The 26,642-nt window shown below is 46.0% G+C and overlaps 1 protein-coding gene across 2 annotated transcripts; it reads left to right on the top strand.

Annotated features, from left to right (window-relative positions):
- Positions 1–5,935: 5,935 nt before the first annotated feature.
- Positions 5,936–19,322, top strand: RGCC (regulator of cell cycle). Of its 2 annotated transcripts, XM_032611591.1 has the most exons (5): positions 5,943–6,188; positions 6,741–6,926; positions 15,701–15,808; positions 17,583–17,645; positions 18,932–19,322. In XM_032611591.1, exons 1-5 carry the CDS (start codon positions 6,140–6,142, stop codon positions 18,937–18,939), a joined length of 414 nt encoding a protein of 137 aa, XP_032467482.1. In that variant the 5' UTR covers positions 5,943–6,139; the 3' UTR covers positions 18,940–19,322. The 2 variants fall into 2 exon arrangements, with proteins under 2 accessions (XP_032467483.1, XP_032467482.1); XM_032611592.1 differs by lacking the exons at positions 15,701–15,808; positions 17,583–17,645; positions 18,932–19,322 and adding an exon at positions 12,317–12,563 and having other exon boundaries at positions 5,936–6,188.
- Positions 19,323–26,642: the final 7,320 nt, after the last annotated feature.

Here is a 26,642-nt window from a genome sequence, read left to right as displayed (position 1 = left end):
AGTCTTGAAATCAGGTAGTGTAACGTTACTCTCTTCTTTAAGATGATTTTCACTACTATAGGTCAATTTTTGGCTTATATCACTGTTGTGAGTTGAATGGTCACCCCCTTCCCCCAACGATATATTTAAGTCTTCACCCCTTGTACCTGTGAATGTGACCTTATTTGGAAAAAGGGTCTTTACAGATGTAATCAAGTTAAGATGAGGTCATACTGAATTAGGGTGGACCCTAATCTAATATGACTGGTGTCCTAAGAAGACGGGAAGAGACACAGACAAAAACATACAGGGGAAAGGCCATGTGAAGATGGAGGCAGAGATCAGGGTGATGTACCTACAAGCCAAAGAAAGCCAAATAGTGCCAGAAGCTAGGGGAGAGGCATGGAACAGATTCTCCCTCACAGCCTTCAGAAGGAACCAACCCTGCTGACACCTTGATTGTGGACTTCTAGCCTCCAGAACTGTGAGAGAATAAATTTCTTTTGTTTTGACCACCCAGTCTGTGGTACTTTGTTACGGCTGACCTAGAAAACTAATACAGTTAATGAAACACAACTCAAACTTGCTTAAGCAATAAGGAAATGACTATCTCTTACACCTCCAGAGTTGAGGGATTCCTGGTGAGATTCACGTAAAGTATTAGGTGTTAGGATGAGGTTCAATTATAAGGGTCAGAAATCCCCACAATAGTGGCTTACACAAGATGGACATTGTCCTTTTTTTTTTTAACATCTTTATTGGAGTATAATTGCTTTACAATGGTGTGTTGGTTTCTGCTATATATCAAAGTGAATCAGCTATACATATACATATGTCCCCGTATCTCCTCCCTCTTGCATCTCCCTCCCACCCTCCCTATCCCAGACATTGTCTTTTATTTTTCTCTCATGTAGGTCTCTCACCAGGGTTCGGTTGGTATGGAGGCACCAAGACATCAGGATCTGGGATTCTTCTATCCTTTTGCCACCATCCTCAATATATGGCTTCCACCTCATGCTGTGAAATCCAGCTGCAAGTCTGTCTTCTATCTATCAGGGAGAAGCAAGGACGAGGGTGCCTGCCCCCTTCCCTTGAGATTACATTCTAGAGGTTTGCATAGAATATCTCTGCTCAAAGCCTGTGGTCCAGAATCAAGTCACATGATCACTCCCAATTGCAAGGGAGGTTGGGAAATACAGTCTTTATTTCAGGAATCCATGGGTCCGAAGGGGAGAGCTGATATTAGGAAACAGAAGTTTCTTCCATACAGTGTCTGTAAAGGAATGCTAGGAGTTTTTGATGATTGGCTGTAGGAGACTTAAGGAGAAAAAAAAATCTCATCTGGAAATAAAAATTTGAAAACTTATAAATGTTAGTTACAATCTTGAGAAGGGATGAGATAGCCTGGCAAAAGTATAGATGAGAAGAAAAGATCAAGGAGAGACCTGTAGGGGACTCAGATTTTAATTATGAAGAGGAGGATTCAGGGGCTTCCCTGGTGGCACAGTGGTTGAGAGTCTGCCTGCCGATGCAGGGGACACGGGTTCGTGCCCCGGTCTGGGAAGATCCCACATGCTGCAGAGCGGCTGGACCCGTGAGCCATGGCCGCTGAGCCTGCGCGTCCAGAGCCTGTGCTCTGCAACGGGAGAGGCCGCAACAGTGAGAGACCCGCGTACCGCAAAAAAAAAAAAAAAAAAAAGGAGGATTCAACAGGGCCCTGAGAAGAAATGGTGAGGTGATTAGATGGATATTCAAGAAAAACTTTAAGGAGACAGTGGTTAACAGTGTACAAGGGGAAGAGATGCCAATTAAGATAAAGAACTGGTCTTCAAAAATGTAAGAAGTTCTGATTTCCTGTTTCCAAATTATAGCTACCTCAAGTTTTTTTCTCAAAGGAGACCTGTGTGAATGAATGACCTCTGTAACTTGAAATATGTATAAACTGTAGTGTAAAGATTTTATGGTTAATGTAGGTTCAGGGCTCATGAAAGACAAGGCTCCCCAGCCCTCCTCAGTGAGGGAAAAGTCACATCTGAACGGTGAGGTTACTTACCATTGTCATCACTATGATCAGGTGACTGGGGACCGCAGGAAGCCCTGGAATAGAAAATGGAACCCAGCCAGAAGGCTCAAGGGACAGAGGGTTTAACTTTTGCCTTTCGTCTGGTTCTAGGAAAGGATTCAAGGTGAACAGAGAAGTAGACTCGCATGTGTACACTAAGAGATAGGTAAGAGCATGTTAGCTAAGTATTGTTTGTGAGAGAGAAAGATTGGAAACAACCCAAGTGTCCATCAGCTTGAGAGTGGATAAATAAATTACTCTGTAGTCATTCAATACAATTCTATTTGGCAGATAAAAATAAATAAACTAGATCTAGTTGAATAAACTAGATCTGTATGTACCAACATATGTAAAAATAAAGTTGAATGAAAACAGAGCATGTTCACATTAGTTATGTAAATTTAAAAACCATACAAAGCAATACTATATTTTTTAATGTGAACATATAAATATAGTTTAGGTACAAAAACGTGGACTGGGAGAGTACTTACCAAATTCATGGTAATGCTCCTCTCTGGGGAGGGAGCGGATAGGACTTGGAAGGATGAAAAAGGGGATTTCAACTTTTTCTGCATTGTTCTATTTCTGTTGTTAAGAAATGTTTGAAGCATATGAAAAGGTGGTCAATTTAATTACTTATTAGGGAAATGTGAATTAAAGCTACAGGAAGAAGAAAAAAGAACCCACAGTAAGATATTAGTACACAGTTACCAGTATGGCTAAAATGAATGAATCTAACAGTATCATGTGTTGACACAAATATGGAACAACTGGGGTTCTTCTACATTGCTGGCGGGAATGTAGATTCATTCAACCACTTCAGAAAACTCTTTGGCAGTATCTTCAAAAGCTAAACAGATGCCTATCCTGTGATTCGGAAATTCACTTCTAGGTATAAACCCAAGAGAAGTGAGTATTTACGTGCACCAAAAGAAATGCCCATGCTGTACACGGCAGCTTTGTTCATACTAGCCAATGACTAGAGATACTCATACCATTTGGTTATTCTACTTCTATATATATACCCTAGAGACTCTTACTCTTATACACTGGGAGACATGTGCAATAATACTCCTTGCTGCACTGCATTACAGTAGCAACGGCAACAACACAACTCAAATCTCCACCAACAGGAGGACGGGTCCATACCGCAACAACATGGATGAACCTCCTGGACATTATGTTAAACAAAGGCAGCCAGATAGAAAAGAATACATACAGTGTGATTTTAAGGAGTTTTAGTCGGCAAAAGTAATTCCTGGTGACAGAATTCAGAACAGGGGTTACCATAGGGGTTACTTATGGGGTGCTATTGACTGCAAAATGGCATAGAGAACCCTTCTGGGGTGATGACAAAATACTACATCTTGATCTGGATAGTAATTACACAGGTGTATATATAGGTAGGAATTTACCAAACTGTGCACTCAAGATTTGCATACTATAACATATATAAGTTACATCTCAAAAAAATCTGAAGCAAAAATGACAAAATATTAACATGTGTTAGTTCTCATTGGTGGGTACACAGAGTGCTATTACTGAACTCTCTATATTTTCCTGTACGTTCATATTATATTTATAATTAGGAAAGAGAGGGAGCAGTAGTTCTCCATAATGGAAGTGACACCATCCTAGAGGTGGTGACACTTTGAGTTGAGGCCCCTGCCCATTCATCTCCCCAGAGCTTGGGCAAGGGAGTTCCCTTACAATGGGGTGCAGAAGACATCAACCAACCAACTTCTCCTGGTAGAAATAGGTGATCTTCACTGTCACTCTCTTAGTAAATTGGCATGGCTGTTAAAAAGTGGGGCTGTTCTGTAGGCTCTTTTGAGGATCAGCTTAACTGATTCTTTAGCTGAGAGGGCCCCTGAGCCATCATGCAAGAGCTGGGCTGTGGTGTCCGCCACCCTACATCCCAGCCTGACCAAAGAGGGCGAGCTACCAAAGAGGTAGCCCCCTGGCCTCAGCTCCCAGACCGGTTGCTGCTCCATTATCCCAGGGCATCCCCAGTGGGTACCACAGCAAGTCAAAGAGCACGAGGAGAGAAAAAAATATTTAATAAGGGAGGTGGGAAAAGGAAGAAAAAAGATGCACATGCCTTGACCGTTGCTTCAAGGACCTGGGTTATCTGCACTCTTGTTTGGAGCCTCTTCCTACTGTTTGCTCAGTTCTCCACCTTACACTATGGAGAAAGGGAGGGTGTGGTGAAGCCCAAAGTGGCTCTGAAACCATACAGACTTGCCTTTTTTTTTTTTTTTTTTAACGTTTTTATTAGAGTATAATTGCTTTACAATGTTGTGTTAGTTTCTGCTGTATAACAAAGTGAATCAGCTATACATATACATACATCCCCATATCTCCTCCCTCCTGCATCTCCCTCACACCCTCCCTATCCCACCCCTCTAGGTGGCCACAAAGCACTGAGCTGATCTCCCTGTGCTATGCGGCTGCTTCCTACTAGCTATCTATTTTACATTTAGTAGTGTATATATGTCCATGCCACTCTCTCACTTCGTCCCAGCTTACCCTTCCCCCTCCCTGTGTCCTCAAGTCCATTCTGTACGTCTGCGTCTTCATTCCTGTCCTGCCCCTAGGTCCATCAGAACCATTTTATTTTTAGATTCCATATATATGTGTTAGCATATGGTATTTGTTTTTCTCTTTCTGACTTACTTCACTCTGTATGACAGACTCTAGGTCCATCCACCTCACTACAAATAGCTCAATTTCCTTCCTTTTTATGGCTGAGTCATATTCCATTGTATATGTGTGCCACATCTTCTTTATCCATTCATCTGTCGACGGGCACTGAGGTTGCTTCCGTCAGACCTGCCTTTCCATCACTATGTGACTAGCTTATCACCTAACCTCTCTGTGCCTCAGTTTCCTCCTGTGTAGAACAGAAGCAGTAGTTCTACCTCTCAGGGTTGCTGTGGGCCTGGAAATGGTGCATGCCAAGACCTGCCCTAGGAGGCCCTTGATAACCGCAGTAAGATGCCTCCTTTCCCTCTGAGACCGGTTTGTGGGTCAGAGACACTGGGAGCGCCGTCCAATAGCACTCGGAGTGAGGATGGTTGTTGAGCACTCGGTATGTGTCTAGTGCAACTGAGGGACGGAAACTGTCATTTTATTCTATTTTAGTTGCTTTGCATTTAAGAAGCCACCGTGGCAAGTGGCCACCGCATCGGGCCGCGCAACGTCCAGGGCTCTCACGGTCAGGACTCGTCCCCTGCCAGGCGGCTCTCCATCTACGCAGTAATTTGTTCTCTTAAACTTCTCCTGAACAAAGTCGGGGCTGCCGTGAACACACAGGACCGTAGTCAGGCTCTGGGGCTCGGGGATGGGAACAATGAAGGTTCGTCAACTCCTGGACTCCACCGACTTCTGTCCCTCTGGCCCCCTACCCTCTCTACTCTGTCCGCCCGCAACCCTCAAGTCCCTTGGGGGCAATGGGGAGGAGACGCGCGGGAGACTCCCTCTGCGGCTCCCATATGGGTCTGGGTCTTACACGGCTTTCGCCTACTTTATTCTTCGCAACAAACCCAGGAGGCTCAGCATTTCCATTTCACAGATGAGGAAACTGAGGCTCGTGGAGCTTCAGGGCACAGGGCGGGAATCAGCCGAGCACCAGCCCTAAACCCTTTGGGGCCTTGGTGTCGCCACAGCTACTTTCGTGGGGCGCGTTGTCAGGGCGCGCGGGGAAGGCGGCGGGTAAATATTTGGGGCTGTAACCTGGGCTCCGGGGACTCCGCGTCACTGCGGTTCCCCAGCGGGCGCGTGGCGAGGGCGGTGCCTGGGGGACAGGGGCGTCCCTGGCGCGGCGGCAGGGACAGACCCGGCGGCCAGGCTCCCGTGGCCCCGCCCCGGCCCGCCCCCGCCCGCGGCTATAAGACCTTGGGACTGCTGGTGGCCGCGGCCCGGGAAAGATCTGGCGGGCGGACGGCGCAGGCAGCTGCGCGGCGGGAGCGCAGCCGGACTAGGGGACAGGCAGAGCGGGACGAGAAGAGGGGACGGACGGCCTCAGCGAGAGCGCCTGCACGATCCCGCGCCCAGACCTCGCAGGACCCCCCGACGCGCTCCGGGCCTAGCCCGCCCATGAAGCCGCCAGCCGCGCAGGGCAGCCCCGCGGCCGCCGCGGCCGCAAGTGAGTGGGGGTCTCCTTAAAGCCGGGGTCTTGCACGAAAGAAGCGGAATCCCGCGTCGTCTCGTTACATCCCTCCCCCAGCCTCACCGTCGGGACTCTGCCCCGGGGCGGGTTCAGCCTCCTCCCCACGCGGGGCTGGGGGTCCGAGCCCGACACGTCACGGGCGCATCCTGACTCAGTCCTCCCACCGCCACCCGGTTCACACGCGCCCCCGGGGAGCGAACGCGGGGAAGAGTCCCCGACAGCGCGTGGGAAAGAGTTCGGCTGTGTCACTTAGATGCGTTACGTTTGGCCTGCAACTTCCCCGGGTCGAGGCTCACTTTCTTTATCTCGAAAACGGGCGCGACACCGAGGCGCACTTCAGGGGGTGGTGGAGAGTATTAAAAGATACCAGCGAGCAGCGGGCAGCGGGCAGCGACAGCCGTGCTGTCCCCGGGCCAGCGCGCGGTCAGCGTTAGTTAGCGATCCTTGGGAACCGTGCGGCCCCTGCCGGGCCCGGGGTGGGACGGCCGCCCCACCCCACCCTCACCTGAGCCTGCCGTCCCTCCCCAGCCCCGGCCTTGGACTCGGCCGACGCGGGGGACCTGAGCGACGCGCTGTGCGAGTTTGATGCGGTGCTGGCCGACTTCGCGTCGCCCTTCCACGAGCGCCACTTCCACTACGAAGAGCACCTGGAGCGCATGAAGCGGCGGAGCAGCGCTAGCGTCAGCGACAGCAGCGGCTTCAGCGACTCGGAGAGTAAGTGTGGCCCCGCCGGGGGAGGTGCCGGAGCCCTGGGGACTCCCCGTACTCGGCCCGCGGAGGAGCGCTCTGGGCTGGGGCTCAGCTTGCTTATCGGGGCCGGGCGGGGCTATAGCCCCAAAGCTCAGCGCGGTCTCTAGGACTCTAGGCGTCTCCGGGGCTGCAGGCCCGGCGGGGGCAAGACCTCTGAGGATGGTCTCGGGAAGGCTCTTGGAGGGCAGGCTGGTCTACCTGCCTCCGGCAGGTGTCAGGACGCAGGAGGGTCGAAGCGGTAGGACTCCTGGGACCCCAGCCAGGCCTTCCCGCGGCTCCCCGACCTCCTCTCCTTTCCCCTTCTTTCCCCTCTTAGCAGTATCTTCAGAGGCTGTGGAGCAAGTGCCACAGGCATGGGGTCGGGGCGCATGGGAGGGCACAATATGGACATATTTGTGAAACCAGGAAAGATTTCATAAGCTCCCGTTCTTAGATTTTTGAAACACTTGCACTTTCTTCTGGCCCTGAGCTCCCAGACTTGTTGCTACACTGCCCGAAGTTTTGAAAGAATCCCTGGCACTGCTGAGTTCAAGTATTTAGACAGCGTCCCTCATCCTTCAAGCAGGTCCATCACGTGGACCGCTGGCTCTGACTCCTCACCCAGTTGGGGGCAGGCAGAGAGCAGATGGGCCCAGAGCTGCTTTCTGGTGACTTTGCTCATAGTGGAGACTACCCACCCCCCGCGTCTCTCTGTCCTAAACAACCTTGTTACAAAGAGAGACCATTTTTTCCAGGAACTCGAATGTCCCGGTAGGATTTTGGATAACTTTTCAGGCGTCAAATGGCAAATCGGATGACTTTTCAGTATTATGTGACTGGTGTTTTACCCAACCTGGATTACTTCCTATTTTTCAAAGTGAATTTTAAACATTTCTGGGTAATCCTTGAGGCTTCATTCCCTAGATGGGATACAAGCGTGAATGTCACTCCCTTTGTTGTCCTTGACTCTGGAAACAAAAACAATGACCCTTCCTTGTGATTCCCTTCTTTTGAAATCTGAAGCTCCCCCTTGTTACAGGGCAAAGAGACAGTCCTAGGCTTACACATGAAGTGTCCTTCTGAAAAGGAATAAAGGACACTCGCCATCCAGTTCAGGCTTTGAGTCAGAAACTTGAGTTCCAGCTTGACTTTTCTTGGCAGCCCTGCCCAAGCGTTAGAAATAATTGCAGCTTTTGAGGTGAAAGGGAATGGAATCGTATGCTGTTAATTTTCCGTTCAGTATGTTTGGACTTCGTTAATGACCAGACCGCTTATTTTCAATTTCAAAGAGAAGTCTAAAAAATTTTGAAGTTTGTCTCCATGTCTGTAGCCAAACTTAAATATGTCTCCTTCTACTAGGGCATGGAGCAAGTTATTCATCAAGTACAAATTCTCTCCCCCGTGGGAAAGAAAGCTGGCACAGTCTGTCCGGTGCCGCTGTCTTGCAAAGAACAGCTCCTTTCTAAACCACAGCTGTATTTGGCTAGAATACGGTCTGAGCTCACCCATTCATGGGTGATTGCAACTCCCTCTGGGTAGGGTTTCAGATCTGGGATCTGTTTTCAGAGGCCTCAAAGAAAAGGCGCTCGAAACACATTCTTAACAGTTTGGGGGGAGATATTTGGAATAGTCTGTAGTTTTTCTTAGGGTATGTGCGTGTACTTTGTTTTCTGCTTTTGTTGTTAACTGTTAAACTAACCCTTAGTTTGGTGGTTAGAGAGGTAAATGGGAGGGTGTAAAGAAGGCTCAGACGACATTAGTCTTTTCTATAAATGTGTAGTTTGGCCTCCACGAGGCAGGTTAGAAATAGTCCTGGCAGAAGCAGTGTGTATCTAAATAGTGATTTCTTAAGGACGCATAATATGTGTCTTAATTGCCACTAAGAATGGATCACAGACATTTGTTATACTCATTTGTCTGTTTAATGCTTTTCTGTGGAAGAGAATATTTGAGAGACGTGGATCCTACTGAAATTTAGCCCACCAAAGGGGAGACACACCAGGATGATCATAATAAGAGCAACTCTCTCTCTTTGTTTTTAAATTTATTTTTTGGCTGCATTGGGTCTTCGTTGCTGCACGCAGGCTTTCTCTAGTTGCGGCGAGCGGGGTCTACTCTTCCTTGCGGTGCGTGGGCTTCTCATTGCGGTGGCTTCTCTTATTGCGTAGCACGAGCTCTAGGCGCACAGGCTTAGTAGTTGCGGCACGCGGGCCCTACAGCATGTGGGTTTCAGTAGTTGTGGTGCGTGGAAGAGCAGCTCTCTTTTGCCAGGCTCTTTCTATGATTACTATTATTGTTTATTACCTCTAACCATTAATGATCTCTTTGCTTTGCTTTAAATGTGTTATCTCATATGATCTCTGCTACAGTCCTGGAACGTAGGCACTGTTGTCTCTTATTTTCTGATAAAATAGTGGAACCAGTTGGGCTGTCTCTCTCTCTAAGGCCTTGCTCTGTCACCATGGATGGTTGGCTGGTATGTGAACCAGGTCCTCCGGGATAGACTTGATGTCTCACTGGACAGGGATCACGTGCCTGCTTATCAATGGTGGCTGTGTTTGAAGATGTCTCTTCAAGGCAGTGGTCACCTGGCCAGGTCTGTGGAGCCCAGGCTGAGCTCTGTTAGGGTCCTGCATGAGGAGTGGGCCTCATTTTCTCTAGCTGTGAAATGGAAAGGATGCTATTTAATGATGATGTTAGAAACATCCATAAGCTCATGATGAGGAAGAAAATATTTGTTCTGTTTGATGCTTTTAAGAAAATAATAAAATGCACATGCCACGCTATGTCACATAGGTCAGAGACATTTGAGCCAGTGTCTTGTGTGAAAATGTTATGTATGAAGCTCTAAACCCTTGGAACCTTGGTTTTCACTCTACCTTTTACAGCTCCATCACTCTGAAGATGTACCTACTGCATTCCTGGTTTTTGAAGAACCCTTCCTTTTCTCTCAAAACAAAAAAAAAAAGATGAGAAAGACAAATATTATATGATATCACTTATATGTGGAATCTAAAAACTAGTACAAACGAACTTATTTACAAAATAGAAACAGACTCACAGACATAGAAAACAAACTTATGGTTACCAAAGGGGAAGTGGGGAGAGGGAAAAATTAGGAGTATGGGATTAACAGATACATACTACTATATAAATAGATAAACAACAAGGATTTATTATATAGCACAGGGAGCTATATTCAGTATCTTGTAATAATCTATAATGGAAAAGAATAAAAAAAGAATATATGTATGTATATATATATATGTATATATATATATGTATATATATATATACATATATATATATATATATATATCGGAATCACTTTGCTGTATACCTGAAACTAATACAATATTGTAATCAGCTACACTTCAATTAAAAAATATTTCGCTTGCTTGCATCCAAAGGAGAAAAAGTAGACATTCCTTCTTTCACCCAGAGAAGCAAGTTACTTAGATAGGAGAGAAGAATGTATATTTAATAAGGAAATACTCTTTCCTGTTTCCATGTACTGGGAATCCTTCTAAGACGTGAAGAGGACCAAAATAACGGTGGCAAGACAACTTCACATTAGGGGTGGCATTCAAATGGGGGTTGATGAAAATAGTTCCTTTTGTTTCTTTCTTCTAGATTTCGGTTCCAACAGGTAACACCAGGCACTTTCATGAGAGCAGTTTCAACTTCGGTGTAAAAGGGCTGCACAGTTAGGAGGGCAGTGAGGTTCAAACGCGATCCTCAGACGTGCTTCAGGCATTGTGCACATCTTTGGTTTGAACTTATTTTGAAAAATCTGTTGTTTTTTCAGTATTTTCAAAACCGTAAGCGCACAGCATGACTTCTGAAATGTGTTTAATGACATTTTAACTCATCAGATACTAAATTTTAACCAATGTGTTAATTTATGATTCCACCGATTGATTTTATAAGATGTTTCTAATATTAACTGGAACTTTAAAAGGTGATGCAAACTTATATCTTTGACGGATTGGAGTTTCCTTTTTCCTTTGAGGGGGGAAGTGTTTTGCTACTTAACAGAAAACGTCTGAAGTCTACTCCGTATGCTGGGGCTATTATGATTTTGCAGGGCCATTGTAGGGAATGAGGAATTGGCTTCTTTAGCATGTGCAGGACCTAGAACGTCTGTATTTCTTTGCCTCGACTATTCTAGCTTGGCCCTGGGAGAGGGGACTGTACGGCCCCTGGCGGGGGGCATGCATGACAGGTAGCCTATTGGCTGATCTGGCCTAAGAGCCACTGAGACCAGAACTTGAACTTGTTCAAGGCGGGAGAGACTGAGGAGTTAGGAGCCCTCAGGGTGTCCCCGTGTGTGTTAGGAATTCCAGGCAGGTGACAGGTGTCACTGGCTGACACCTGAAGGGGTATCTAGAGGGACTGAGCAGTCTCAGAAGGGAAGCGGGGGCGATAGTGCTGAAACTGAGAAACGTTTTCTTATTTTATCCCACTTTCAGGGAGGCTGTTGGAATTTAGATTTTGAGGAGGAGATTCAACCCACCTCCCCCAACACCCGCATACCATTCCCTGTGGCAAAAGGGAAACAGGTCCAAGGCTTTCTTTTTCTCAGTTAATTACTGTGGTTTGCTTGCCTGAAATGTGTGGGATTGTTCTATATTTACAGGAGCTCTGGGCCAGGGTTACTGTCTGTGGTTTCCCTTTCCTCTGGAGTAGCACACGCTGGTGCCAACCCCAAATTACCTTTCTCTCCACCCCCAAACGAAAAAAGCACGTCTACCTTTTAAACAAGCCTCTGTTTTTGTAGCTGAGTTTCCCAAGCTCTGTTGGCGCTCCTGCAGTTAGATGTTTGCATATTTAACATGCTCACATTGCTTTTGATGATGTCTTAGAAAACTTGGTCCCTGAATTCGAGGTTCCTGGCTTCAGCGCACCAAGTCGACTGGCCGAGGACATTTCTGATGGGGCTTTAGAGCTGATAGCAGTAGATGTTGTAAGGCCCTAAAATATCTAGTCTTGCCACCTGCCGCGGTTTCCCAAATCATCAGTGTTATGTGTCCCTTGAACCCCTGTTAATGGCAGCACCTAATATTGGGTGGGGCAGCAATACATTAGTATGCTATCAGCCTGTGACACATTCCTGTCCTTTATCAGACTAATGAGCTGTTATTTCTAGAACTCAAGAAATAGAGTTCTAGGGGAATGAAAAGCACAGGAAGTCAGGCTTTGCTTCCCTTTTCATATACACCTAGCATGAAATCTTGTTCACTGTAAGTCTGTGGAATGAAATTTTATTGGATAAAGGGTAAAGAGAGGTCTAGAGCTTGGGGTACTTCCGTGTCTGTGGGTTTGTTCTTGGGAGGTTTGTTCTAGGGCACCTCTGAAGATAAATTTTCTCTTAGGAATTTATCTGAAGAAGTGGAAGAAGCCTGGCCCCAGAATCTTGAGTCTTCTTACTCTCTGTGGTGACCTTTCTTTTCCTGAGTGTGTCTTCCTCCATTTTGTTGGGAAAACAGAATAAAAGCAATGAAAACCATAGGTATCACACGGAGCGCCTGGCTTACTGATTCCCCTTTCGCAAGAGAAGAAACTAAGGCTCAGAGCCGAAGTGACTTGCACAGGGTCACACAGCTTTCACACGGCCTCGATGCCACACATCTCTAGGGTGGCAGCTTCTGGAGCTCCTGCGGTTGTCCTGGTCATTGTTTTTGGGAATGACGTGTAGAGCAGTTATGAACACAGGGTGGAACTCAACTGTGGGGAAGTTTGGCTCAGGGGTGCTGGGGGTTCTTTTCCTTTTGATGGTTGAACACTCTGGAGCCTGGAGTCAGGTTGGGCCCGGATTGTGCACTGGAATTCATGGAAATAGAGAGGCGTCAAGGTGTAGCAGTGAGCTGGTGCGTGAGATTGTGTGTGTGGGTGTGGGTGTTTGAGTCTCGGGCGGTGGTGTGAGGGGAGAGGGGAAGTGAGCATATGCTATGTTGGCATGCCTCTGTGTGCGTGTGTGTGTGTGTGTGTGTGTGTGTGTGTGTGTGTGTGCCCCCTCCCAAGGGATGAGTATACATGGACGTAAAATTGATGGAGAGTCGGGGCAGAACAGAGGTGAGGTCCCAAGTCAGGAGAAGGGCCTGCGGTGCAGGGTGTGGTGGTGAGACTGAGACCAGGGGTGCTGCCAGCGAGTCCTGGGTTCCGCACTCTGGGCCAGGGTTGGGGGTGATGCTCTCAGGTGTCCTTTGGAGCCGAGGATAATGTTCCAGAGGCCTCATACTCCTTTCTCCTGGCTCACGAGTCCGGGCATGAGGCCTGCTTCCCCAGGGCCCTCTGTGGTTTTCCTGCCCCCTCAGTCTTACCTCATCTTTTACCCACAAGTCTCTCGGGTTCTATTTGGGGCGATTCTCCTGCCTCTGACGTGGCGACAAGCAGTAACGAGACGCGGTAGGTCTGCGATGGGCGTGACCACTTTCCTGTGCGTAGGGAAAAGGCCTCCCCTTGAGAAAATCCAGACTGCTGCAGAGGGCGGCCCAGCTGACAAGCGAGCAGAAGGGCTTCCCACGTTCAGTTCCACTGAGTACAAGCGTCTTGAGAAATATTAATAGAGGTGCCACTGAAAAAGTGTCCCAAGGGCAAGTAAACCAGGGGAAATAGGGCTGAGCTGGTTTCTTTTCTTTTCTTTTTTTTTTTTTTAATATTTATTTATTCATTTGTTTGGCTGAGTTGGGTCTTAGTTGCGGCATGCTGGATCTTTTGTTGCGGCGCCTGGTCTCTTCGTTGTGGCTCGCGGGCTCTAGAGCGCACAGGTTTAGTTGTCCCATAGCATGTGGGATCTTAGTTCCCCGACCAGGGATCGAACCTGCGTCCCCTGCATTGGAAGGCGGATTCTTAACCACTGGACCACCAGGGAAGTCCCTGAGTCTGTTTCTTTATCACAAGATGCCTCCGGCACATTAAAGTGGGGTTACATCTGAGGACTCTCCAGGGGTGCTTGGTGTTTCTTAGAGTTCGTTGATCACACAGTTCTTCTCAAAGGACCACTATTCTGGGAAGTAATTTCTGGGGAAATGTAAGGGTAAGGTTTGGTGTTTCAGATCTCAGTAGGTGTTCATCATCAAAGCCTTGAAAAAGGGTTGTTGTCCTTTTAGGTGACCCGGGCTGGACCTAAGAAGGAAGAATCGACTGTGAGGGCTGGGCATGTTTGGAAAACTGAATGCGATGGGTGTGTCGGCCAGGAAGACAAGATGGCTCTGGGGCCACCTGGTCAGGGGAGGGTGGGAGGACCAGTAAGGAGGCCTCAGGAACTGCTCCAGGAACTTGGAGCAGTCTTTAGGGAAGAAGAGGAATTCTCCTAGGACCAGAAACCTCTGCTTCTGAAAACCCTTTTTTATTCTGGGCATGTCTTTTTTTTTTTTTTTTTGCGGTATGCGGGCCTCTCACTGTTGCGGCCTCTCCCGTTGCGGAGCACAGGCTCCGGACGCGCAGGCTCAGCGGCCATGGCTCACGGGCCCAGCCGCTCCGCGGCATGTGGGATCCTCCCGGACCGGGGCATGAACCCGTGTCCCCTGCATTGGCAGGTGGACTCTCAACCACTGCGCCACCAGGGAAGCCCTGGGCATGTCTTTTGTAACTTAGTCCTGTTCATTTTGAGTTAAGGGGACCAAAGAAAGGTGGTTTTGCATCTTCCTGAGCTGGAGGTGATTGGATAAAACTGAGCGAATCCCAAGGAGGACAGGGAGCCTGACCAGGTCCTCCTGGTTCAGCCACCCTCTCTCACCCGAACAGCCTTCCCAGAACTCATCTCTGCTACAGCCGTGCCTAGCTTTGTGTTTTGTTTTAACTGGGAAGGCTGTTCCTTTGTGACCTCAGAGGCCACATCCTGTTTCCGCCGCTGGGTCTTCCTTTGAGCCTTTGAGTTAGTGCAGCTCAGCCAGCAGTTCCTTTCTGTGTCACAGCCACACGGCTGGCTGGCCGTGGGTTGGTTTCCTCCCCCTTGGCAGAACTTAGAGAAATAGAATCTCAGAACTTCAGAGCTGGAAGGGACTTTAAGGATTATTTAGTCCAGCTTCCCATTTTATGGATGGGTAAACTGAGGCCCAGAGACATTATCTTGCTCAGGGGCATCTGAATACTTAGTAGCTGGGCTGGTTTCCTTGACTCAGCTCAGCCCTGCTTCTGGGACCTTGCCTTGCTCTTTGAGGGTATGGCAATGGAGGCAGCAAATCACCCAAACTGTAATAGACAACCTGTGGGAGAAGAAACCTTTATCTTTGCCCCTCTAGCTTATCCCCAGAATGTAGGAGCTCAGGAAAACCATGGCAAAGACTCTCTCATGAGCAGGCAGGGAGGATTATCAAGTCATGGGATCCAACCTTGTCTTTGTGTTTTAGGGGGTTCAGAGGGCAGAAGGGACATTTTTCAGGAAAGATGGTTCCTTATGTCTCAGATCCCAAGGGAAGCCCCTCACCCTCATCGGCCAAGCATTGGCTTAGCTGTCAGTTAGACACCCACTGGGCAGTGGGCTCCGGTTTGTCACAAAGGAGGCTGGTTTGGTCATGATGACCCTGTCACCCGCTTCTTTTTTTTAGGGAAGCAAGGGCCTTTGGTGTGTCTGATTGAAGACACATACACACATATACAGGCACACTCTCCTGCCTCAACTCATTTGGGGGCATAAATATAAAATCTGGAAACCAGCCTATTTTCTTTATAACTTTGCTCCTTTGGGAGATAAACTGTTGGTTGGCAATAGACTGAAAATCGTTTCTAATGAGTTATGTTTTCTTTCCTGAAAGGTGCAGATTCACTTTATAGGAACAGCTTCAGCTTCAGTGATGAAAAACTGAATTCTCCAACAGACAGCACTCCAGCTCTGCTCTCTCCCGCTGTCCCTCCTCGGAAAGGTAAGTTCATTAGTTGGATTGTGAGTATTTTTGCTTCCTTCCTCCCTCCTCCTGCTTCTCAGCCTCTTCTTTCTTCCCCCTTCCCCCTAACCAATCTTTCCCAAATGCGCAAAACAAGTAGAGAAGACTAGTATCTTAGTATAGTACAGCATGGAGTGGATTTTGTTATTTCTCAGGATTTTGATCAGCGTGAAAGTGAAATCAGATAACTGAGGGGGCAGGAAACCAAATTCACAGGGAGAAAAGACGTTTAGACTCTAGACTTTGCTTTCTGTCTTGTGGTGTCATCAAGACAGTGTCAGATGACAGTGCCCTCCCAAGACTGGCTGGTTCTAGAATGTGAAACTCAGCAGTTAGGCTTTGCAGAAAGTTGGGTTCTTTTTCTTGCATTAACTCTTTAACTAAAGCTTTCAGATGACCAATTTAGCAATTAAATGGGGTCATCATTATGAAACAAGTAATGATCTAACATAATTCAGAATGGCAGCTCCATCCTGCCTCTACTGTGATATTAATAGGCTGGGAAGGTTTTTAAAGACGCATGAGCAGTTTCTTATATTTTGGAACTAGTAAAGTGTCTCCAGCCAGAGAGCTGAATGTTCTTTTATATTGGGCAAGTGCCCTTTTGAAAACAAAAGCAGTTTTTTTCCCTTAAGAAACATTATACTTGCTGAAAATAGTTGCAGAATGCAATAAAAGTGGAACATAGTTAAAAAGAAATATGAAGATTCCATCATTTTCTCCCTCTGGCATGAAGGCAGAATTTCCCCCTTTTTCAAAAGGACATTTTAAAATTCTCTTCTCAACATAACAATGTTAGCAGCCACTGGGGACTCTGCCGTTGTCCAGCCCTTCATCTGTAATGGATCTATTGAATTGAGAGAGACAGAACAGTCTAGAAAGTGGCTTAAAATGGGCCCAGATTTGTTACCTGATCCTCAAGAGGTAGGAATTAAAGAGGAGAAGAAAGCCCTAGTGGCAAATTGACTTTAAGAGCTAAGAACAATGAGCTATTTGTGGCCAGCGGGGGCTAATTAATAAAAAATATCCAGTAGTGCATTCAGAGAGGGCATGAATGATGAACTCTAGAGAAAAAAGTAAGATACACAGAAAGAAGTACATGTCTCAGGATATAGAGGGAACAAAGTCATAATGAGGACTTGTTAGTCTGTGCTGGCACCTGGATGGGATGAGGCTGTCTAGACCCAGGAGCTTCCTGTCGCCTTCTCTGTACCATTTTGACAGGGAACTGTAGCGCTTAGTTCACTCCATCCTGGAGGTACCATGAGGGCTGAAGCATTGCCCTGGAGTGATAGCATGAACAAAATTGCGTCAGGGGAGACGTTTAGCAGGAATTAGGGAATCTGGGTGTCCATTCCACACAGTGCCGTGCTCCCCGAGTATTTTGACTAGCTCAAATCCTACACAATCAAAAAGTTCAAACTTTTAATCTTCCTTCCCTGTCCCTGTCTCCCCGCATCTCCCAACTTTTAAGGTAGTGAAGGGAGATACTTCTTCCAGGTTGCTGGGATAGGGGTGGGGTATGGGGGTGGGTGATGAACTACAAAAACCAGAAAGAAACATTTAGGCTAATCTTCAGAATAAGTTTCCGAGTTGACTATAAGTAAACACTGGAGCAGCCACTTAGGGTTGGTACAGGACACTTTTTAATAAAGTCTCTGAAGACAAAGAGATGGGGTCGCATAATTCTGGAAAAGTCGGAGTCATCAGCTGTCTTGGATATGGAAACTGAGCCCCAACTCTTGTTTTTCAGCCAAACTAGGAGACACGAAAGAGCTAGAAGACTTTATTGCTGATCTCGACAGAACCTTAGCAAGTGAGTACATGCCTGGTAGTAAAAAAAAAAAAAAATCAAACAGAAAACCCAACCAGCACCTCTGATAAAGTGCTGTAATGTTTACCAGCTTGCCTGGGGCAGGAAGTTACATCATAAGGCTTCGTTAGGCTCAGAAACAGGACCCCAGTGGCTCAGAAAGAAATTCTGAGGGTAAGCTTACATTGAAGTAGACCGTGTGCCTTTCCAAACAGTGAGAACTGACCACCAGCAAACAATGGCATTTTGTTTGAGAAATGGAGAGTAAAGTAGTAGTTAGAGCAAGATTGGAGCCTTACGAGCATGGTGGCCTGCCAGGCTTTTCAGAAAAAAAAATCAGCCTATTGACCATCAAGCATTATACCGACAAGCCAGGGGGTTCCATCTCAGGGGCCAGAGAAAATTTCACAAGTTAGGTCAGGGGTCTGGTGAGGTCTGACTTCTAGAGGGTTGGGTCCCCAAAGAGAGAATTGGCTTGGGGAGATCCTGTAACCAAAAACCCACGCCAATTACTAAAAGACCTGGATTAAGTACGCAGTACCTTGTTTCCCATTGGCAGTTACACTAATGGCACCCCATTTTCCGTGACCAAAAATTTTGAGACCTGAGGATGTTAGATCATAACTGCTACGGGAGCGCCTAGAAGAAGGGACCCTGAGAATCAGTCCACCCAGTCTATTTCCAAGGAACAGGATTGCAAGAGCCAGAAGGATCAGCTAGATTTTCCCGGATGACAGTTTCAGCAACTCTACCCTTGGGGGGCCTTGTTCGGTCACAGAACAGGCCTGGAGAATTGCATCCTAGCCCCTTTCATTTTACAATGAAAGAGTTGATTTTCCTTAAGAAATATCTTACGCTTTACTCTGCTACATAGCTGGGTAGAATCTGAAAAAATAGATCCAAAGCTGGTTATTTAAAAAGAGCTCTGTTCTTAAACATGGTTTCAGACAGACCTAAGTATTAGGTGGAAGGTTCCTGTGCTGTTTCTGTTTACTGGAAGATTTTGTTGCCCGTTTTCTTACGTGCTGTACCATCCTCCATCAGAAGACTGTTTTGACAGAGACGATTGTAATTGCAGCACACTTTGTATTAGACCCACGTGACCTGCCTGTGGACTTCATGGAAATTGCAGCAGGCTACCAGTCATACCAGTTAATCAGACATATACTACTTGGGAAGCCTGCCATTAAATTTGGTGCTTTGATGCCTGTCTGAGAGGTGTGCTCTGGCTAAGCATAGGAATTGTTGGCTTTTGTGAGTGGATCACCTTCTCTGTCTCCTGTTGACAGGTATGTGAAGCAAGAAGCTCTGGGTCCTTTCATCATAAGGGAGAAGCTTCAGAGAGCTCTGAGGACCTGATAAAATCAGCTACAGAATTTGCTGCTGGAGGGGCCAGAGATGCTGCTCATCTACCACCAGGCCATTCTCATTCTTGTCCTAAAAATGCCTTTGGGCTCATCTCTGGGCAAGTTAGAAACTGACTTTGTTTACCCGCTTGCAGCGTTTTAGAACAGATGACTCATGCTAATGTTGTATTTCCTCTTAAAACATAGCTTTTCTGTAATTTAAAGTGCTTTTATGAAAATATTTGTAATTAATTATATATAGTTGGAGACAGTACTATGCTTTTCCCATTATAATATATTTTTGTATGCAAATAAAGTTTGAACTGGAAGTCTGTCTTTTGTAAGCTTTCCTTTTTTTTTTTCTCTTGATTTCTTTCAATATATATCCATCCAACTAGTATTCAAGTGGAAATAACACGCTGCTTGACTTCTAATATGGACCCTGGGCGCTGCCGCATTGCACTAGGCACTAGGATGGTAAACGAGAGAAAGTGTTACTTTGCAGTTCATTCGGGGCTCTAAAGGGAAACACTGGCATATGATTGATGGGAAATTTTAATTTGACGGTTGCAGTTTTAATGAAAGTTGGGTTTCTCTTCTATCTCCATTCTCCTCCTTTCTTAGGTGCCATGGGTTCTTTCCTTCAATTAGGGGAAATACCAGGTGTACTCAAAATCCAGGGCAAGTTGGGGCAGCTGGAGGACTTATAAATGATGGTGCTCTCATAAAATCCGAGTGCCGAGGAAGATTTGATGTGCTGGCCTGGATGCTAATGTCCAGGTGGCTTCAGTGGAGCCGGAGGGTCCAGATGCAAGGTCTCCCATAAAGTAGGCTTCGCCTGTAGAGGCCAGTGACCCACCCACCCACACACACACACCCCACACACCTGCCTTCTGTGGAGGACGGGGAGAGGCATAAAAAACAGGAGCGTCCGTACTTTTCTTAGCTATGCTTTTCTATCCTTAAAACATCTAAAATAACCAGGCATTACTTTGATAATCAGAATCAAGTTATTAAAAAACTCCAATCCTTATGTTCCTGTAGAACACAAATCCAAAGCATAAGTACTTATAATTTTATTTATATTTTCAAAAGCTAACTACTAATTTGATCTGTTTTTCAGGGCATTGTGCATCTATTCAATAAGTGCCTTTTCTTTAACCTTTTTCTTTTCCCCAAATTTCTGGGAAAGCTTTTGGGTTGAACCCAGATATTTTCTTTATTGAGATGTAATTCACATACCCAAACGTTCATCATTTTGAAGTGTACATTTCAGCAGTTTTAATTAAAAGAAATTAAAAAACTTCTTTTGGCCACACCATGTGGCTTGCAGGATCTTAGTTCCCTGAACCAGGGATTGAACCCGCACCCTTGGCAGTGAAAGTGTGGAGTCCTAACCACTGGACTGCCAGGGAATTCCCCATTCAGTAGTTTTGAGTACCTATATTCACAGACTTGTGCAACCATCACTATCTAATTCTCTGCCTCTATGGTTTTGTCTATTCTGAGTATTTCTTATAAATGGAATCATACAACATGTGGTCTTTTGTGTCTGGATCCTTCCCCTTTGCATACTGTTTTCAAGGTTCATCCATGTTGTATGTGAATCGTTACTTCATTCCTTTTTATGACTGAATAGTCACTGTATGGCTATACCATTTTTGGTTTATCCTTTCCTTGGCTGAGGGACATTTGGGTTGTTTCTACTTTTTGGCTAACGAATATTGCTCTTATGAATATTCATGTATAAATTTTTGTGTGGATATATGTTTTAATTTCTCTTGGTATATAACTAGGAGTGGAATTTCTAGGCCGTATGATAACCCTACGTTCAACTTTTTTGAGGAATTGTCAAACTTTTCCATAGCAGCTGCGCCATTTTACATTCCCACCAGCAATGTATGAGGGCTCCAATTTCTCCACACCCTTGGTAACACTTGCTGTTGTTCATCTTTTTGAATATAACCATCCTAGTGGGTGTAAAGTGGTATCTTATTGCAGTTTTGATTTGCATTTTCCTGATGACTAATGATGTTGAACATCTATTTATGTGTTTACCGGCCATTTGTGTATCTTCTTTGGAGAAATGTCTATTCACAGCCTGTGCCCATTTTTAAATAAGTTGTCTTTATTATTGTTGAGTTGCAGGAGTTTTCTATGTATTCTGTATACAAGTTCTCTACCATACATCTTATTGGAAAATTTTTCTTCTATTTTGTCAGTTGTCTTTTCACTTTTTTGTTAGCATCCTTTGAAACACTAACTTTTAATGAAGTCCAATTTATCTATTTCTCTTTTGCCACCTGTGCTTTTGGTGTCATATCTAACCATTGCCTAATTAAAGGTCACGAAGAGTTATTTGTATATTTTCTTTTAAGAGTTCTATAGGATTATACAAATCTTACATTTACGTATTTGGTCAACTTTGAATTAATTTTTGTGTATGATGTGAGGTAGGGGTCCAACTCCATTCTTTTGCATGTTAATATCCAGTTGTCATATCAGTATTTGTTGAAAAGACTATTTTTTTCCCCCATTGAATTGTATTGACACCTTGTTGAAAATCAATTGACCCTATGTGTATGGGTTTATTTCTGGACTCAATTCTGTTGCAGGGATTTATATGTCTATCCTTATTCCTGTACAACACAGTCTTGATAACTATAGCTTTGCAGTAAGTTTTGAAATCAGAAAGTGTGAGTCTTTCACCTTTGTTCTCTTCACAATTATATTGGCTGTTCTGAATTCCGTGCATTTTCAGATAAATTTTAGGATGAGTTTGCCAATTTCTGCAATAAAGGCAGTGGGATTTTCATAGAAATTGTGTCAAATCTGTGTATCAGTTTGGGAAGTGTTGCCATCTTTGCAACATTATGTCTTCTTTCCAATTCATGAACATGAAATGTCCTTCAGTTTATTTATATCTTCTTAATTTCTTTCAACTATGTTTTGTAGTTTTCAGTGTATAAATCTTGCACTTCCTTTGTCAAATTTATTTCTAAGCATTCTTTTTGATACTATTGTAAAAGGAATTGTTTTATTAATTTTATTTTCAGATTGTTCCTTGCTAGTGTACAGAGAAGTACACTTGATTTTTGTATATTGATTTCGTATCCTGCAACCTTCTTATACTTATTTATTAGTTCTAATAGGGTTTTGCACGTGTGTGTGTGTGGTGGGGGCCAATTCTATATACAAAATCATGCCGTTTGCAAATGGAAATAGTTTTACTTCTTCCTTTCCAATCTGAATGCCTTTTAAATTCTTTTTGTTGCGTCATTGCCCTGGCTAGAACTTCCAGTACAATACTGAAAAGAAGTGGTGAGAGGGCACATCCTAGTCTTATTTCTGATCTTAGAGGAAAAGCTATCCGTCTTTCACCACTAAGTACGATGTGGGGATATTATCTTTTTTCATCAAATGAGCCCTTGACTTGTTTTCTAAACATAATTTTCCCACGACCTGGAACTGTTTTTTGTTCATGCTTAGGAACATTTATCTGCTTTGGATAAACCTTTTTTTCCACTGGGACACTATACCTTTTTATTAGTAGCCTCTTTAGGATTTGAGGATCTACCTCGTTTGGCAGCTCTTTCTTTATGGTCTCCTGGAACCTGGACTCCCAAAGTTAGATGTGCAGGGTATGGAGCTTTGTGGCCTGTTGTGAGGAGAAGGTCAGTGGTTTGGAGAAAAGAAGTGGATTCCTTTAGAAGAGTGTTGGGAGGAGGGTAGTTTGTGCTCTAACCTCTGTTGGATGAATAACTGGGGACAAGCAGGCTGTGGGCTGAGTCAGAGCTTGGGGTTCCGGGAATGTTGAAAAGAGTGTTTTCCATGTTTCCCAAGATGCATTTCAAGAGCACATTCCTAAGCTGTTTTGAAGACTAGGTATTAAGGTCATAGGTACTTGAAAAGTGCTGCATATACTTCACTTAGAGATTTATTGTGCACATTAGTACATAAATTACGTAGGATTCAGTCTAAGGTGATGGATCAGAGAACCCCAAATACAGTGGCTTAAAGAAGATGGGAGTTTCTTTCTCACTAACAGCCCAGAGGTGAGCAGTACAAGGATGGCTGAGTGACTCTCTGGTGCAAAGTGGCTGCTCCTGCTCCTGTCATCACATTTCATCCCAGCCAACACAAAGGAGAAAAAGCAAGTCAAGCACAGGCTTATTTCTTTCAGCGACATGACTAGAGGGGACACAAATTACTTCTGCTCACATTCTCTTGTCCAGATCTTAGTCAGATGGTCATTCCCAGCTGCAAGAGAGGCTGGGAGAAAAAGTCTCTTGCTGGGCAGATAAGCGCTCAACCAAAATTTGATGGTTCTGGAAATTCCCTGGCAGTCCGATGGTTAGGACTCCATGCTCTCACTGCCGAGGGCCTGGGTTCAATCCCTGGTCAGGGAACTAAGATCCCACAAGCTGCGTGGCACAGCCAAAAAAATAGATAAAAAAAAAAGTTTTAAAAATAATAATAAAAATAAAATTTGAGGTTTCTATTATTAAAGAAAGACAAAGAGAATGGGTATTGGAGGATAACTAGTCATCTCTGCCACAGAATGTTGAAGGCTTTGAGAAATCCTGTAGCCAAAAACCTGCCTTTTTTTGGGAAAAAATACCGGTAATCCACAGCGTATTAGTCTTCCTTGGAACGCACCTTGGGAAATGCCATTGTAGATAATCTCACCCCAATGAGATCTATTGAACTCCACCTCCTCCAAGACCTGAGTGCCCACAGCATGGCCTTTGCAAATTGCTTGATTGTTCCTTGGAGAGTGTCAGCCAGTGGGCTTTTCTGGAACAGAACAAGACCAGATTCTGAGCATGCAGGGCTGGTACGATGTGCATAGTATGCTGTTGCGTTGGGAATTTTCTGTTCAAACTCCTGGGAGGGAGAGCTAAAGCAAAACAAAACAAAAAATATGACACACACCCAAAATGAGAGGGTCAAGTGCCAGCCCACACATCCACACTCCAGCCAGCCTCTGGGCTGGGCCAGAGGAACCAATGGCATGTCTTCTTGAGGAATTAGGACCGAGGCGGGCTGTATCGGCACCTCGACCCCAAATGTGAGAAGGCACATCTGAGCTGAGGGGCAGTAGGTAGTGATGGGGGCTTTACTGACAACCAGCTGAGCTTGGGGACCCTGAGGAGGATTCTCCACAGAAATACCCCTCTGGGATGGGATGAAAGTATGGGCTTTCAAACCAGACCAGCTTAAAATCCCACCTTGGGCTTCCCTGGTGGTGCAGTGGTTGAGAGTCCGCCTGCTGGTGCAGGGGACATGGGTTCGTGCCCCGGTCCGGGAAGATCCCACATGCCGCGGAGCGGCTGGGCCCGTGAGCCATGGCCACTGAGCCTGCGCGTCCGGAGCCTGTGCTCCGCGACGGGAGAGGCCACAGCAGTGAGAGGCCCGAGTACCGCAAAGCAAAAAAAAAAAAAAAAAAATCCCACCTTGCCGCCCTGTATCTGGCTGACCTTGGGCACAGACGTTCTGTTTCCTCATTTATAAAATGGGGAGGTGAGTCCTTATCTCCCAGGGTCATTGTGAAAACCGAATATAGATGTAAAGCATCTAACCCTCTTCCTCCTCCACCTCATAACACAAGGACGTTGGGCTCCTGCACCCAAGGCAAAATTAAGCATCACCTAGGGTGGTCACAGAGGGCAGTTCCAACCCCACTATTCCTTGTCTGAGTGAAGAAAACCAACAGGTTTGGTCTGATGGGCCCAGAGGGAGTAAGGCAGGGAGGGAACACAGGACAAAGGGCCAGGAGATGGACTTCAAGCGTCAGCCCTGCCGGTGAGTGAATCCCGGCCCCTCTCCGGGCCTCAGCTTCCTCCAGGTTAAACACAGACCTAGGACTAAATGTCCACGAGTCTCTTTGGCCCCTACAGTTGAGTGGGCTCTGGCCTCTACCTCAGACTTGCAGCTCTTCTCAGAAAACCAGATGGAGTATGTTTGGCTTTTCAGTATGTGTTTCTTCCACACCCTTCTCCAAAATGTTTTCCTGTGCTAATTTATTTGGCTAAGGAGGTTTGTGGTGAGAGACACCAAACGGGAAGTAGCTGTCATAGCTGCTGTCTGCAGCTTTTGTTTTTTTAAGGCTTTCTCCTGCCCAGCTCACCTTTCTCTGTCACTCTGTATTGATTGAAGGGCAGGGGTAAGTGGAAGGGGAAAGGGAAAGGGAAGCACATTTTTAGAAAGGAATATTTTCCTTCAAGTTCAAAGTTGACTGAAGGGTAAGGATTATGCACAATGGCAGGATTGGGTGGTTCCTTTCCACCACAGGGCCTTTGCACACACGATTCCCTCTCCCTGGACTGCCTGCTCTTCTCTGTTTTTCTGGTTAATTCTGCTTCTTTAGGAGCAGCTCAAGCATCGCTTCCTCAGAAAGCCTTCCTGGCCCCCAGTCTAGGTTTGTCCTTGGTGCTATTCTTGTAGCACCTTCTTTAAGTGCACTCATCTTGGTTTGCAATGACATGTTCATTTGGGTGATTTTTTTGGGTTAATTTCTCCCCACTCTCCTGCAAGTGGACCATAAGCTCCACGAACGCAAGGACCATCTCTAGTTTGGCTTGCCATGTATCCCCAGTACTAGCCATGGTGCCCGGCACATAGTAAGCTCTCAGTTCATATTTGTTGACGGAATGACTGAAACGGCTCACTTCTTCCACAGCCCAGGCAGGCTGGGCATGACACTGTGTCTGGGGTGCTCGTTCACCTGGTTCCCTCTGCTCCCTCGTTGGGCTACCATCCTCTCGCAGGCCTTTTTGCTTTCCCTTCTCTAGGGCCTTGCTCCCATCCTGCCAAAGCAACTGAAAAATGAATCCAGGGCCAAGACTGGTGCTGGGGGCCCATAATAATCCTTTCCCCAGCTACTTATAGTTTACTGGGGGAGAAGAGAGCTCTGAAGACTGAGAGACCTTTGAGGTCAAAAGAAATGAATCTCTAATGGTGGAACTTCAGTTGCCATGACTGGCAGTAAGGGGAAGAGGTGGACTTCCTTGTCACTCCAGGGAGATGTCTGATGCTAGGCTGATCCTGACACAATATTGACCTTTTCCTAGAACTCAAGGCTTCTAAAGTCAGAGAAGTCTTCTGAGCCCCCTGGTGACAGAACATGGTGTCAGCACACCATGGGTGTGTTTGAGTAGATGTATGCATGTGTGCTTGTGTGTGTGCACTTGTATGTATATGTGTGCCTGTGTATGCATATGTGTGTGTTATGAATCAGACGGAAGGAGACAAAGATGTGGGCCCTGGTCTTGGAGACCTGGAGGAGGGGGCAGAGCCACAAGAGGGTCTGGTGTAGAGCTGGTAACAGCCTGGTCTGTCTGTTGGGCTGGAGTGGCCCTTCTTCCGCTGGGCTTGTCCTTGCTTGTCAACATTTCAAAACAGGATTACCTCTGTAATCGAGTTTTCATGCATCGCATGGGAAGGGACCATTTCCACGTGCTCCCAGGAGGCTTGTGACCTACTGTCCTGGGCTCAGGGCCAGAGACTGTTTTGGAACCAAAAGAGTCATGGCTTGGTTGTGGAGTCTAAGCCAAAGGAAGCCCCTGCCCAGCCAAGAACAGGTCTGGGAGGGGCAGGACCAGAGTGTGACCTCTCGCTTATCAAGGGTAACTGGAGGGCACGGCGTGGTGAA

Source organism: Phocoena sinus, chromosome 18 (genome assembly GCF_008692025.1).
Source record: "Phocoena sinus isolate mPhoSin1 chromosome 18, mPhoSin1.pri, whole genome shotgun sequence".
Lineage (NCBI taxonomy): Eukaryota > Metazoa > Chordata > Mammalia > Artiodactyla > Phocoenidae > Phocoena > Phocoena sinus.
This window is presented reverse-complemented; position numbering and strand designations above follow the sequence as displayed.

Bases quoted from the DNA above. Each gene is read 5' to 3' on its own strand.
- RGCC (XM_032611591.1), top strand. From the start codon at position 6,140: ATGAAGCCGCCAGCCGCGCAGGGCAGCCCCGCGGCCGCCGCGGCCGCA. The intron at 6,927-15,700 runs GTAAGTGTGGCC...CTTTCCTGAAAG, and splicing joins CGGCTTCAGCGACTCGGAGA to GTGCAGATTCACTTTATAGG. The intron at 15,809-17,582 runs GTAAGTTCATTA...CTTGTTTTTCAG, and splicing joins CGCTGTCCCTCCTCGGAAAG to CCAAACTAGGAGACACGAAA.